This window comes from Haliotis rubra, unplaced genomic scaffold (genome assembly GCF_003918875.1).
Source record: "Haliotis rubra isolate DU_JTF1 unplaced genomic scaffold, ASM391887v1 Scf548, whole genome shotgun sequence".
Taxonomy (NCBI): Eukaryota; Metazoa; Mollusca; class Gastropoda; order Lepetellida; family Haliotidae; genus Haliotis; species Haliotis rubra.
The window spans coordinates 667580-682739 of NW_025767244.1; the positions used below are offsets into that span (position 1 = coordinate 667580).

Genomic DNA, 15160 nt, shown 5'->3' on the forward strand with positions numbered 1-15160 from the left:
TACACGCGTGAAACGTGAACACAGACTGACTCAGCGGTTCACGCCGAGTGTCGGTCAATGTCACACCACACCCCGTTGTAGCGCACCACACGGCGAAGTTATGTTGATTCTGCCAGAACTGCATCGGTTTGTTGAACCAAGCGTGAACTACCTTAGCGTTAGTCACGAAAACTTATACTTATCAAACACATCTATGAACTGGGCCGAAATACAACCCGGCAGCGACCACGATCTTCATGTGGGGAAATCACGTCCAGTTTAGGGTAAAACACTCCAGAGTACATTTTAAAACTATTATATAATGAGTTTATATACTCTAACATGTACATAACACTTCCAGGAATAACGAAGCGGTGAGGCCGTTCAGCTGACGAGACGCGATCAATAACACGTCGGGTCAACTTCGAAGTCGCGCAATGCGCGATATCACCTACCTACCACGATGGACTAACATCAAGCGCTAGCAACAATAAACTGTTCAGTAGGTGGCGCAACCAGATAACTGACGGCTACTACAGCATGTGCTCTCTAAGCGATGAGGTCTTCAAACCCCTGGGAGCCGAACTCAAGATGAACGACTCAAACGGCACAGTGGTGTTAATCAACAACGGAAGAAACTCCTTGAGGCTTGGCCGACCATTGGCGAGGACACTCGGTATGCAGCCTGACGAGATAAAACCAGCGACTACCACCACAGGCACTAAGTTACCCGGCCTAGTACCGTGATTACTGAGAGCTGTGCATTCATCTCAGCCAGGTTAGCACAACTGACAACATTCAAGGGGTCACCCTTCCACTATACTGAGAGCCGCACGGTGAAAGCGGAGAAATACAACGACGGTAGAACTGAGTCGTTTTCACCTCGGCAGTATAAGAGGTTAACCCAGGGCAACATCCCTGAGCTGATAATATCGGTGTTAGATATAAATCATAATCTCGTGAATATAGGATACCTCAGCTTAACGCTGCACATAAAATGACCAGCGCAAGGTCCTGGAATGAAGTTGAAAAATGCATCAATGTGGGGATCTCCGACCTCGGGGACACACGCGGATTCGACGACCCCGGAGTAGATGGTAAATTGTATGCTTTGCAACTGAAAAACAGCATTTACAAACGCGTTGAAGTCCCCTCCAATGGTGGTACTAGCAACCTAAGTGATATAGTAGATACCTCAAGAGCGGTTGTCAACACTCGGTACACCCTAGTCCGCACCAGTGATGATAAATGGATGATATACCCATCGTTCGGGGGCAAACTGTTCGACTTAACTGATGTTGAGAGCACTACCGTCGCCCGAAATAAGCCATATACACTCGTCTTCACCGATGATGACAAGTGGGTGTTGTTACCCGATAAAGCCGACTGGTTTCTCAATATTAGGCTCGGCTCCCCCTACGTGTTCACGGATAACAAAGACAACCACCTAAACAAAGTCGTGAACAACGGAACCCTGCTCGTGGCTTACGTCCCGACTCAGAGACGTAGCATAGTCATCAGCCCACTCGCCAGTATGGCAGCCCACATGCTATCGAGTAAAAGCGGGCATGCAAAAGCGTGGTATTGCAGTTGGTGTCTGAATTCGAAGGCGTGGTCAATATCCTGGAGAGTCTACCAGCGAACTCAACACTGGTCATCCAAGTCTAACCAGGGGAACCATCGCAGGATGATGTCGAAATCGTGAAAGGGGTCAAACTGAGGTGGGGGAAACAACAACAGTATCACGTTTGCAACATTTACGTGCGGGTGGGTGTCGACTCCAAAACCAGTCTGCAGGGTGTCACCGTGATCGTGGAAGACACTATATCACTAACCAAGATCTTCCTACCCGACAACATACACTTCATGGGGGTGAAGTGCACCCCTGAACTATTATCAGAAAACCAGTTGGAAATTATATCGTAATAGTATTATAGCAATGTCTTGGCTTCGCCCCAACACTAGACTTAACGATCTAGGGGACACAGAGGGATTCGATCAACCTGGTGAGGAAGGTGGCTCATACGTCCTACACTTGAAAGACAACGTGTATAGGCGGATGTCGTTATCAGATTTTAAAGAGCCTAAATGGTTGATCAACTTAACCCTCACCTCACCTTATATCACATTAAACAAAGATGGGGTTATCTCCGAGATTAGGAACAACGGTTTCTTGACTGGGGTTTTCATTCTGGAGTCTACTGCATATGTCCAGATAGGTAGTGTTGACCCCATACACACGTTAAGTTCCCCAGTAAAAAATAAATTAACGTTTGTCAGCAATGCTGTTGGCCAATCGGGGTATATTGATAGAATATCCCTACGCTCCACACTCATCATAGAAGTCATCTTTTCAAGTATATCCCCGAAAGCTTCACCAGTACCACTTTTACTGGGGGTAGCAATATATTGGCGTGCCGAACACAGATACCAACATTGTCGTATTGTTATACTACGGGATACCCCAACAGGTCCTATAAACCCCTTAGTAAACCTCCGTGGGGTTTATGTTACAGCAGAGATGCCTATTAGCCTCTCACCTATTACCCTGCCTGATGGTCTACAACTTATAAGCTTCAAATACGTTAATCAACTATTAACTGAAACCCAATTAAAATATCTTTTGTAATATATATTATAGGATGGGCCTGTACCCAGTCGTAGAGGAAGTAGTGAAGACCCTGGAAACCGTAGACGGGTTCCGTTTGAGACAGTTATGTGATGTAAAACGCCAACTAGAACAAGACTGCGACACGCGTAAAGCACTGTGTAAGAAGTACCATAGAGCTTTCAATATCGTGGACGGGGCTGACACTGCCCTTATGGCAACCAGCATGGGACTGGGAGCGGCAGGTGTTGGGTTGTTAGCTACCATCGTGGCTGCCCCCGTAGTGCTAGGCATTGAAATAACAGCTGGGGTGGCAGGGGTGTTAGGGTTGGTGCTTAAGTTTGCATCACGCAGACTGCATCGTAAGGCGTTGAAACATGATGAGATCAGGGTTCTGGCGGAAGCAAAACTGAACACAGTAAGTGAGCGTATTTCCACGGCACTTACTGACAGTAAGATCTCAGAGGAGGAGTTTAGTTCAATCCTCTCTGAACTCACAAAATATAACAAAATGAAACAAGATATTCGGTCCAAGTCTCGTAAGTCTGCTATCAGTGAGGATGAGAAAAAAAAGTACATAGAACAAGGGGTGAAAAAAGCCCAACAAGCCTTTATTACAAACACCAAAGAGATCATAGGCGATTCACATTAAACTGTTTCATCGAGGTAAATATGGCATAGCGGCACAATAGTGTCATAGCGGCACGTTAGACGCAGCCCAGTATTGGATGATACAATCCCAGGATAGACCCGTTAAACCAACATACTTCAGCCATGTCCCCGGTAGCTCAGTCGGTTAAGTGGTGCGGCTGTGAGGTGTAACATTGGGCATTCGTATCACGCTATTGTCCCAAACTTTTTCATAGTAGGGGTAATGGTAGCAAGAGCTAAGGGTCCGACCAAAGCCTTACTTGTGAAATAAGGCTTTGCAGAGGCTTTGGTTGAAAGTGATCCAGAACCCCCATTGTATATACTACTCAAATGCTCGGACTGGTCCGTCTACGAGATAATACAGATTTGGCTGACTGCCTTGGATATCGACTCGGTCGATGCTGTTGGTTTTCAGCAACCATATTGGATCCGTGGCACGTTTTCTGCTATCTCCCTCATGTTCACCCGAGCGCGAGGTAGTACGGACGATTCGGCAGTGAAGAATTTCATTTTGATGGCTTCGACTTGCCGACAAATCGTCTGCACCACCTTGAGTGAAGCAGAATATGACTATGAATAAATATACAAGTAATTTTATTGATAACAGTAAGCCTTATTACTGAGTGCAAAAAAAAACATAAGGGTGTTGTCACCACACTGGCTACAATTAAATGTAAACACAATACCATAGTAACACATGTTTTAAGAACAAATCTGAAAACCACATTGAATGCATTGAATAACTGACAGTGCAGCATAATATAGGGGAGGTAACCCTTGTATAACTAATTATATGTCATTGCCACTGAAGCACTCATAAAAGAGCCTTCAAAAGGTTCAACACAGTATAAACAGTGAAATGCCACACACATGAAAATTGAAAACGTGGTAAAATGCACTATAAGAAACGAACATAATTAACTATATAATTAACAGTGTTGAACAGTGAACAGATTATACCAATGCAAGCATACAGCTTAGATTTACAAGAGCCAAAAAATGTGACTGAAGATATTATACTTGAAAAGTGTTTGAGGGTATCTTGGAGTGATTATAAAACACCTCAGTACTCTTCCATCGTCCCAAATTCTGAACAGTCTTGGTGTTGATTCCTCTCTCAATTGCTACAGAAGCACCAGTGGGTGATAACATTTAGCAGTGAAGCCGGATGGGGGGATCCAGCAAGGTGAATACCTTCTTCCAATATCACTGCCACTGATGATGAAGATATGAGATGGTGTGGAGCATTAAGTGAGAGGAAGATAGCACCATTTTCAGTATGCAGGCTATTAGTCTTCTGAATGTAGTCCTTGAGAGTAGTTACATGGTCAAGTTTAGACTCTGAATGTTTTGCTAATTCCACTTTAAACCAGATCTATGTATATCATTTTTTTATGGCAAACAACTTGATGTGAGCATTACCATCCTCAGTAAACTTGACATTGGACACTTTTATGAATACCTTGTTCTCAGACATAGTTTTACTGTCAAATATCACACCTTTAGGGGCTATATCTGAGACTCAAAGCAAGCAGGCATAATGCAGAGATGCCAACCCTTATGATTTTATCGTATTTGTTACGAGTAATCAACACAAAATATGCGACTACGATAGCAGTAAAAATATACGATTTAAAAAAAAAAAATACATTAAATTAAATTATTAAATAGCACACGTACCATTCGTTCATATAAATAAACTTGTATTCCAGCCAAGGCCTACATCGAGTCGAGCACACCTTGGTATAGTGCAAAGTCGTCTAGTTATATGCTGGACAAACGTACTATACACAAGAAATTTCAACCACATTCTATTCAGTATCAAGCTATATGTGGATACTTTCTATTGATTTAGGTGAGGACAATGTTGATAACAAGTTCTTAGAATATGTATATTTATTATTAAATTTGTTTATTTATTTATTCTTTGTAAAAGTTAATACTAATTTTGGCCAAAAAATACTTTCTTTTTAATCAGTTTTTTGGCCCAAATACTAATTGGCCTAAATTAGGGTTGGCATCTCTGATATAGTTTTAAGTCTCAAATCCTTCAATGTTATATCAGCATTTACTGGCCAGCTGGAGAAAAGTGTACAGAAGTAGCTAACTGGCATCACTGAAGAATACTTCATATGTTCTGTGGTACCAGACTTAACAAGCGCACTCAAGAACCTCCGAATATCACCTGTGATAGTCAGGTCAGTCATACGCAAGGCATGATATAGCGATGACAGTGCTGCCATGACATTATTAAGTACCGTATATTACCGTCTATAAGCTGACCCCATAGATAAGCCCACTCCCAAACTTGACCCTTAAAATCAGTGTCAAAATGGTATGTTTCGTGCATGTTTGAACTTGCTTGCCAGGAAACGTGTGCACAGCTTATTGCTATTTCCGGCTCAAATACACACGGTAATCTTATTCTTACTTAATTTATAGTGCAAAAAACTGTAATTAAAATTACACAATTGTAGGATATATTTCTTTGGGTTAAATAATAGTATTCTGTATTATATTTTACTGATGACTGCGCCAGAATTCATCCTGCTATATTATTGTGCATGTTTGAACTTGATCGCCGGGAAACGTGTGCACAGCTGATTGCTATTTCCGGCTCAAATACACACGGTAATCTTATTCTTACTTAATTTATAGTGCAAAAAACTGTAATTAAAATTACACAATTGTAGGATATATTTCTGTGGGTTAAATAATAGTATTCTGTATTATATTTTACTGATGCCTGCGCCAGAATTCATCCCGTTATATTATTGTGCATGTTTGAACTTGGTCGTCGGGAAACGTGTGCACAGCTGATTGCTATTTCCGGCTCAAATACACACGGTAATCTTATTCTTATTTAATTTATAGAGCAAAAACCGTAATTAAAATTACACAATGGTAGGATATATTTCTGTGGGTTAAATAATAGTATTCTGTATTATATTTTACTGATGACTGCGCCAGAATTCATCCCGTTATATTATTGTGCATGTTTGAACTTGCTCGCCGGGAAACGTGTGCACAGCTGATTGCTATTTCCTGCTCAAATACACACGGTAATCTTATTCTTACTTATTTTATAGAGCAAAAACCATAATTAAAATTTCACAATTGTAGGATATATTTCTTTGGGTTCAATAATAGTATTCTGTATTATATTTTACTGAAGACTGCGCCAGAATTCATCCCGCTATATTATTGTGCATGTTTGAACTTGCTCGCCGGGAAATGTGTGCACAGCTGATTGCCATTTCCGGCTCAAATACACACGGTAATCTTATTCTTACTTAATTTATAGTGCAAAAAACTGTAATTAATATTACACAATGGTAGGATATATTTCTGTGGGTTAAATAATAGTATTCTGTATTATATTTTACTGATGACTGCGCCAGAATTCATCCCGTTATATTATTATTGTGCATGTTTGAACTTGGTCGCCGGAAACGTGTGCACAGCTGATTGCTATTTCCGCTCAAATACACACACGGTAATCTTATTCTTACTTAATTTATAGTGCAAAAAACTGTAATTAAAATTACACAATTGTAGGATATATTTCTGTGGGTTAAATAATAGTATTCTGTATTATATTTTACTGATGACTGCGCCAGAATTCATCCCGCTATATTATTGTGCATGTTTGAACTTGCTCGCCGGGAAACGTGTGCACAGCTGATTGCTATTTCCGGCTCAAATACACACGGTAATCTTATTCTTACTTAATTTATAGTGCAAAAACTGTAATTAAAATTACACAATGGTAGGATATATTTCTGTGGGTTAAATAATACTTAATAGTATTCTGTATTATATTTTACTGATGACTGCGCCAGAATTCATCCCGTTATATTATTGTGCATGTTTGAACTTGATCCCCGGAAACGTGTGCACAGCTGATTGCTATTTCCGGCTCAAATACACACGGTAATCTTATTCTTACTTAATTTATAGTGCAAAAAACTGTAATTAAAATTACACAATTGTAGGATATATTTCTGTGGGTTAAATAATAGTATTCTGTATTATATTTTACTGAAGACTGCGCCAGAATTCATCCCGTTATATTATTGTGCATGTTTGAACTTGATCGCCGGGAAACGTGTGCACAGCTGATTGTACGATAAATGTCATAATGACTAATATGTAATAATATGTTGAAATAATGAAAACGTACAGGTTAATATGTATTTTATTCATCATTTGCAACATAAACGCTGTTATCGTGGCAAACATCCTGGCAGATGTACCGGCAACCTGTAACATCGTCCTGGCAGGGCACTGGCGAGCTTAAAAATATTTCCGTGAAATTGTACCTCATAGATAAGACGACCCCCTTCTACAGACATATTTTTTTGGTCCTCAAAATTCGGCTTATAGACGGTAATATACGGTAATGATCTATGCTTAGACGAGGAATTTGCAAAGAAACGAAAGACAAGATATAAGACCTTCCTCTGTAGAGGGGGATATGAGATATGACTTTTTATCCCCCTGGCATGTAATGCTAAGGGATATAGTCGATGCCTCGTCCGTCTGTCAGTCCATCCGTAATCATTTTGTTTCCGGAGCAGAATTGAAAAAACATTCTATATTTTTCAACAAAATTTGGTAGATATATCAAACAACCTAAAGTGGTGCCTTTTGATATTTGCAGATTTTTGTCGTTATTTTTCTCGGTTTCCATGGAAACGATTCAGACTTAGTCTCAAAAGGGAGGGTGGGCTTCGTTTTGAGAGCACAACTCGAAAAATGTTAAATATCTTTCCGCAAAACTTGGCAGATATGTCAGACAGATACCAAAGTGGTGCCTGCTAGTTCCAGATTTTTGGCATTTTCATTTTTTCTGGTTTCCATATGGAAATGATGTGGACTCAGACTTTAAGGAACTGTCGGATGACTTGTTCTTTCAAATATGTTGGGGCCAGGGGGGATTTGTCATCTTCTGATGACTCTTGTTTCATAATAGCCATAAACTGTGTTCTCAACACAGAGTTATGAGTCTAAAGTGTAGATTTAGTCCAGCATAGACGAAACTGTGACACTGCTCTTACAGGCCAACCTCTCTCTGTGAGATTAGCTCTCCACACACTGTCCAAGCTGATATCTTCCATCCTAGATTTCTCCTTGGCTCAGAAACTGGACTAGCTGTCTTACAAAAATAATATGGACTACATGAGAGGCTGAATGGCAAGACTGTCCATCTATAATAATTACCTTCAAAGGCAAAACCAAGCAATTATCTATCTCCATGTCTCATTGGAATGTGTGAAAATCCATCTTTAATGTCAACACTTAACAGTCATTCTTAAAACCTCTTCTAAAACAAAAAGAGTTCAGAACACAAAGATCTGTGATCAGTCTGGATTTTCCTGACTTCTTGGGGCGGTGGGGTAGCCTAATGGTTAAAGCGTTGGCTCGTCACGCCGAAGACCCGGGTTCGAATCCCCACATGGGCACAATGTGTGAAGCCCATTTCTGGTGTCCCCCGCAGTGATGTTGCTGGAATATTGCTAAAAGCGGCGTAAAACCAAACTCAGTCAGTCAGTCAGTCCTGACTTCTTTGGCACACACCCCAACTGTGAAACACATTTTGACTTTGATTCACATAGTTCCATAGCAACGAGTGCCTGAAGTCACCTCAAAGGAATTACCAAATATGTACAACAATGTTGACATATGACCTCACAACCGGTGACCAATTGTTGCAAAATGGCGGGTTCACAGACATTGGTACACAGGACTTTGCGAGGGCCATTCCCTTGATTCAAGGATTGTTTGTACGTATATATGCCATGTTAGTAATCGGAAACATTTTGACTATCTGTGAATGGTTATTTGTTTTTATGTTTTCATTGTAAGTAAGAGAAGAAGCCAGAAATGCTAATAATTAGTGTTGTCATTCTGGTTGAATTTGCGTCAGTCATGGCGTCAAGCTGCACAGAAGCTTTGACAATTTTGTATGAATGTATCAAATTACTGTATTGTATCTATTTTTAATTTCCTTTTTCTTGTTGCAATACTCTTTCTATGCATAAGTATTGAGCCTTTGCATACTACTAATAGACGAATAGATGTCTGAAAATTCGAGAAAATGCTACACAATGTAATATCTGAATTTTTCCTTGTTTACATTTCTAAGTGCTGTCTTACGAGCACAGCGTTCGTTTTCACACCCAAAATGTTCTGGTATTAGTGACAAAGACCATTTTTAATTTGATTCTAAAATGTACGAGGAATTCAGGGAAGTATTTGTTGCAGCTGAATATTAAAAATACGTGTCATTCCGATATGGTGGAAAGCTCACCTTGGCATTCATGTTTTCGTATTATCCTACCAGATGATAACACACCTCCACAAAAATTATCCCCTTCCAAAACTAATGGCCTGATGTAACATTCACCTGTGCGCTGGTAGACAGCTCAGTGAAGAATGAAATGTGACTCATCGGCATTGTGTATTTGCTGTAGTTGATATATATATTTAAGTATAACTAAAAAAATGATTGTTACAATTCAGTGAAACCAGAAAATGCAAATTTTATCATTAGATTTGTACAGTTTGTTTACATTTTTCGTAAACTATTTAGAATCTAATCAATTAAGGCTAAACCATAAAACAATATTAGTTTGAAGGGTTATTAAAATTTCTGTTTGCTTTGGTTCAACTGATTTCGGCCAGTTGGTTTATGAGTTATATTGCAAGACACTGGCTTTTTTTACCCATTTCTATGATAACCTATTTGCTTGCAGTTTCCGTCTACTGAAAAGGACACCAAAGGCCTCTCACAGACGTCATCTGGACAATCATCACCAAAGTATCTACTGGGCATCCCCACAAGTGAACCTCAGTTTATGAAGCATGGTAGTGTGAAGACAGTTCCTAACCAACCATTATATCAGAGATACCCATCTCCAACAATTCAGCAGCAGCCTTCTTCTTTAGCTGGCCCTGGAAAGTTTGTGCCTATGCCCCGGGCTAGCCCTTCTCCACAAGTCCAAAGTAATTACACAGGCAGTACAGCAGCTACAACTAATGTACAACTGTCCCACATGCATGAACAATTTAACACTAAAGGCCACTCACCACCACCAATGCAAAAGCAGCCAGGTGCTTCCAGTGTTTCACAGGGCCTTTCTCATCATACTCCATCACCAAGACTGCCATATCCACAGATAGACATGTTCAGAATGCAATCACCAAGACCTGGTCTACCACAAAATGTGACAGCAGCAGATACTCCAACACTACCGCTGTCACCAGCAGCACAGCAGCAGTTGCGAGCAGCTTTGGCACAAGCACCTATTCCTGGGCAGCCTTTCCATAACATGTCACCCAGTCAGTTACTCCAAGTTATGAAGCTAGCTAACCAGATGATGACAACTGCAAAACAGACAAACTTAAACAGTCCTCCAAGTCAACAATCTACATTTTCTCAGGCTCCTGGAACAGAAAGAGTTCAAACATCCCCTAAGGCTCAGACACAACACTCTGCATCACCAAGGATGCCAAATTTTCCTACCTTTTCGGGAACACCTGGATACTCAAATGTCACAGGGGCACCAATGAGACCACCACCTTCATATGGAACATCAAACATTGCCCCTCTCCATAAAGATCCTGGTCAGCATCCATTGAATGCCGGGATGTATGGAGGTTTCAATCCACGTACGATACAGGTATGTAAAAAACATCTACAGTAAATTGCATAGACAGCATATTACAACAGGCATATGATTCTAATGCTAGGGTTACACTATGTTCCCGTTGTTCACGGCAGCCTCGTTTCCTTGAACCGTAGTGTGCCGTGGGATTTTGGCCATTTTCTTCCTCCCAAGTCAAGTTTTATAGGTCCTGCTAAGATATCTCACTGTCAATCACAGTATCTGGGATGGGCTGTTAGGAAAAACACGCTGCTGAATACGGAAGCTCAATGGCGCACTACGGTTTGGACCGCAGTCCACATTTCTTCCCGGCCTGTCACGTTCTGATGGGTTCCCTCATGTTTCTGAATTTTTTTATAAAGGTTTTGACACGTTTAGCATTTTCTCTGGATGAAACGTGGACGCCGGTCAGCTATGGAGCATGTTTGTGCCCACAGCATAAAGAAACAATTCCCAAGCAATAGCAGCCAAAACCCCAAAGAGGAAGAAGATTTTGTGTTTGTATGTTTCATGGGGGCATACATCGAGTCAGCAAGAAGGCCAGCATCAGCTGCAGAGAGAGAATGCCAGAGAATGCAATGTGCCATATCTTGATGGCCCTGTAAACCGTCACACGCCTGGATGCGTTGTGATAGAATGGGACGAATCAGCTACCATACAAATTATCTTGCACCGGGACAAAACAGCAGCAAGGGTGAAACAACCGTGACATAACGCCAAACAAATGTGGCCAACCATGCAAAAACTTGAAAGGACAGTGAGATGCCGGGGAATACACATACCTCCCGTCCCACTACGGACCCACTACGGACTGTTTACAAGTTTTGTTATGGCCTATTATGTGCTGTCACGTCTTGTTGCGTTCCCCCCGTTTAGCTACGGCCTACTAGGTTTCTCATTATTACGTTTTGTTGCTGTGGCCACCAGGAACATAGTGTAACCCTAGTAAAACGAAGGCCACCCTCTAACACTTGAATATTTCAGACTTATCCTATCTCACATTTCTCACGTATTGTACTCTCTCTCTTATGTTGACCATGAAGTGGAAACATGCTGCTGAGCAAAGTTGAACAAAGTTTCTAGCCTCTGTAAGTCCCTCACCTGGACACTCCCCACCGCTCCCGTTCTTGGACGTTTCAGTGCCTTGCTAGAAGCATGCAACACATCATTCTCTTTCTGTCACACTGAGGTGCGGACATGAAACTTTTTTGCAGTCGACCCACAGGTTGTGCATAGACTGTTTGGCTTTATGTGCCTGGACGAAAAGATGTCAGTTTTGCGCCCATCTGAACAATGATGATTTTGCGGCATATTGACGTGTTGGCTTACGGTGAGTTGCAGATACAGATTGAAAGGGAGTGGACGAACATGGTCCATCTGCCCCTAAAAGATCTTGCCATGACAGACCTTTTAAGAAGGCACATAGTAAGTCTCATTCTTTTGATCAAGGACTTCTTAGACACTCCGTCCGATTTGTCTGAGAATTTGGGATGACTGTTTCATCCCTCAGAACCTACTTCAAGTCCTCCAGGGACTAGATGACCATCTGCTGCTCAAAGAGTCGTGTGTACAGTCCCTCCTTGATTCCATGGCAATTTTTTAAGAATTCTGTGGCACATTCTGTATCCCAAATTCTGCAAAACATTCTGCAGTTGAAACTTGAAAAACAACACAAGAAATGATAAAGAATTTCTAATTTAATTGTAAAACACAAAGCTGTCTGGCATGTCTGGTACAATCTCATTCAGGAACTTCTTGTAGGTAAGTCTCAGGTTGTGATAGAGAAACACTAATGTTCTCAGAGAATCTGGTTTCAGGTTTCCTAGCCTTGCAGTAAGGACTAAATTATATAACGAAAAGCTGTGCTCAGCGTCTGCATAGTTAGTTACAGCATTTCTGTATCTTAAAGAAAGTCTTTCTGAATGTGGTACTCTGTCCTGTACTGAGGACCAATATGTCTCCAGATCCACCTGGTCATTTCCAGCCACTCCAGTTGCTTCTGGTGCTAGCACTGTTGTGTACAAAGTAAATTCTAGAAGAGGAACACTCAATTAACCTGGGATAGCTTTAAAACTGAGTTTTATCAAGATGGATAACTCTTTGGATTAAATAACGTGACAGCTTTTAAGAAAGGAAGCCTGGGCTGTCACTCATTAAGATACTTTTCAAGATTGTCCTGGGCTGACTTAAATGCAGTTTTGAAAGTTTCAAGACATTCTAGTTTTGTGGTAAAGGTCATGTCATCAAACCTGCTCAAGATGTGTTGAGTGTTGGGTTATGTCACAATTAGCAACAAAAAAGACCATGAGATCTTCCAAATGTCAAACACATACAACGTACATGGAACCCTGCTTTGGAAGTAGTCATTCAACTGCAGAATATTTTTACATTCTTTCAAGAAAACACTGTATCTTGTAATTCATATCACTCTCTGCAACAGTGAATTCCCTATAAAGATGAACATGCTTTTGATGGTACACAACACAATCAAACCATGAATTGCACCTTGTTGATCAGGTGGCATTATGATCAGGGACTTGTCATCCACTCCACATTTTACTTCAAGAAATGAACGATATCTTGCCTTTCTGTTATTTGCATGAAAAAACATATTGCTGAATCTTTTCACAAATTTGTTAACCACTTTTAAAAGTTTTCTAAATACTTGGCCAATTAGGTTCATTATGTGAGCTATACATTTAATGTGAATAGCATTGGTACAAAGTCCGCTGAGTCAAATGCCCTTTTCATGTACTGGGCATTATCAGTGTAAAAAAACAGAACATCTTTAAACGTAATGTTATGGTTATGAAGACATTCACTGACCACACATAGGGATACTGTAACATGGTTTGTTTGATCAAGAAACATAGCTGAGGCAAGGTAAGCCAACACTTTCTCATCATGCACTTCAACAAGTGGAGTCAAAAGGATATTTACTATGTAACTGGGAGCACGTGTTTACGTTTCGTGCAGATCAAGACATTTCACTTTACTTCCGTGTGTTGGTCGTTAACTTACTTTAGGAACTATACCCTTCTTTGGTCGTGGGTGCAGGAAATATATTTCCTGCAAGGTTTGGGGTATCATACTGGGGTGTCATACTGGACTATGGGAATGCACTACTTGCAGGAATACCCAAGTCTCTCATGCGCAGACTACAGAGAGTTGTCAGTATAAAATATTAACTTACACCTTCAAGGCCCTGCATGGAACTGCTCCAGCATACCTACAGGAACTCACCACACCGTATAATCCGACTTGATCTCTACGGTCTGAGTCAGCCTCTCTTCTCACAGTACCTAGAAAACACACAGCTGTTGAGTTTATTGTTAATAAATTATGTCTTTATTTGAGAAATTTGTTGGTTGTTAATTGCTCCTCTGCATCCATGAACTGGGAACAGGACAGCTTTGATTCTGAGTACACAAAATACAAAACGCGAAGCATCATGGTCGTATGTCGTAAAGCCATTCCCGTTACAACTACATATCTTCCCTCCTCATCACCAAGTTCATCAAAGATGACAGCAACTGGTTTGTTTTGTAGTTTTTCCTTCAATGCAGCCTTTTCCACTACATATACATCAACCAACTATACATCTTGCAGTCTGTGTATCTAACCTGTCAACTTTATTACTAAAAGGAAATCTGAATTAATTTCAGTCTTCAAAATGATCGATTTTGTGAACACAATTGCAGTGTCAATTCAAATGATATTATTGAAAGGTGCTTAAGAAAAGATTAATTGTTACCTTGGATATGGTGGGCGTTTCACAAGCTACATCTACAATCTTATCGGGATCAGGGATCCCACTGGCTTCGGTGATTCTTCCGGGATCAGTGATCTCTCCTTCTTCTTCTTTTTCTTCCCTTCTTCACTGTTTTGTCTGGGACCGGCGATCCTTCCTTCATCGACGACCTTTCCAGGATCTGCGATCCCTCCATCTTCTACGAGTTTCACGGGATCCGCAAATATTCCAGGTTCAGCGATCTTGTCTACGGGCTTCAGGGCACCTTTGATTATGCTGCCTGCACCAGCCTACAATACACAAGTGGCGATCTTCACGGGATCGTCGAATCCCCTTTTGTCAGCTTTCAGGGTGCAGACAGTGAGTCTACCTGGTGCGTTGATTCCTCCACCATCAGCTTACAATTTGAGTTTGGCAGTCTTCCCAGGATTGGCGATCCATTCTTCTGTGGCTTGTAATCCACATGCAGTGAACTTGTTGGGTTCCTCGACCGCTCCAGTG

The 15160-nt window shown here is 41.0% G+C and overlaps 1 protein-coding gene across 1 annotated transcript in view; it reads left to right on the top strand.

Moving 5' to 3' along the window:
- The window catches only part of LOC124253643 (protein SMG7-like), a 297643-nt gene that overhangs the window by 209933 nt on the left and 72550 nt on the right, over nucleotides 1-15160 (top strand). The window contains exon 19 of the mRNA XM_046687453.1: nucleotides 9997-10923. Within this exon, the coding sequence (XP_046543409.1) occupies nucleotides 9997-10923 (927 nt within the window). The remainder of the gene's footprint in view (nucleotides 1-9996; nucleotides 10924-15160) is intronic.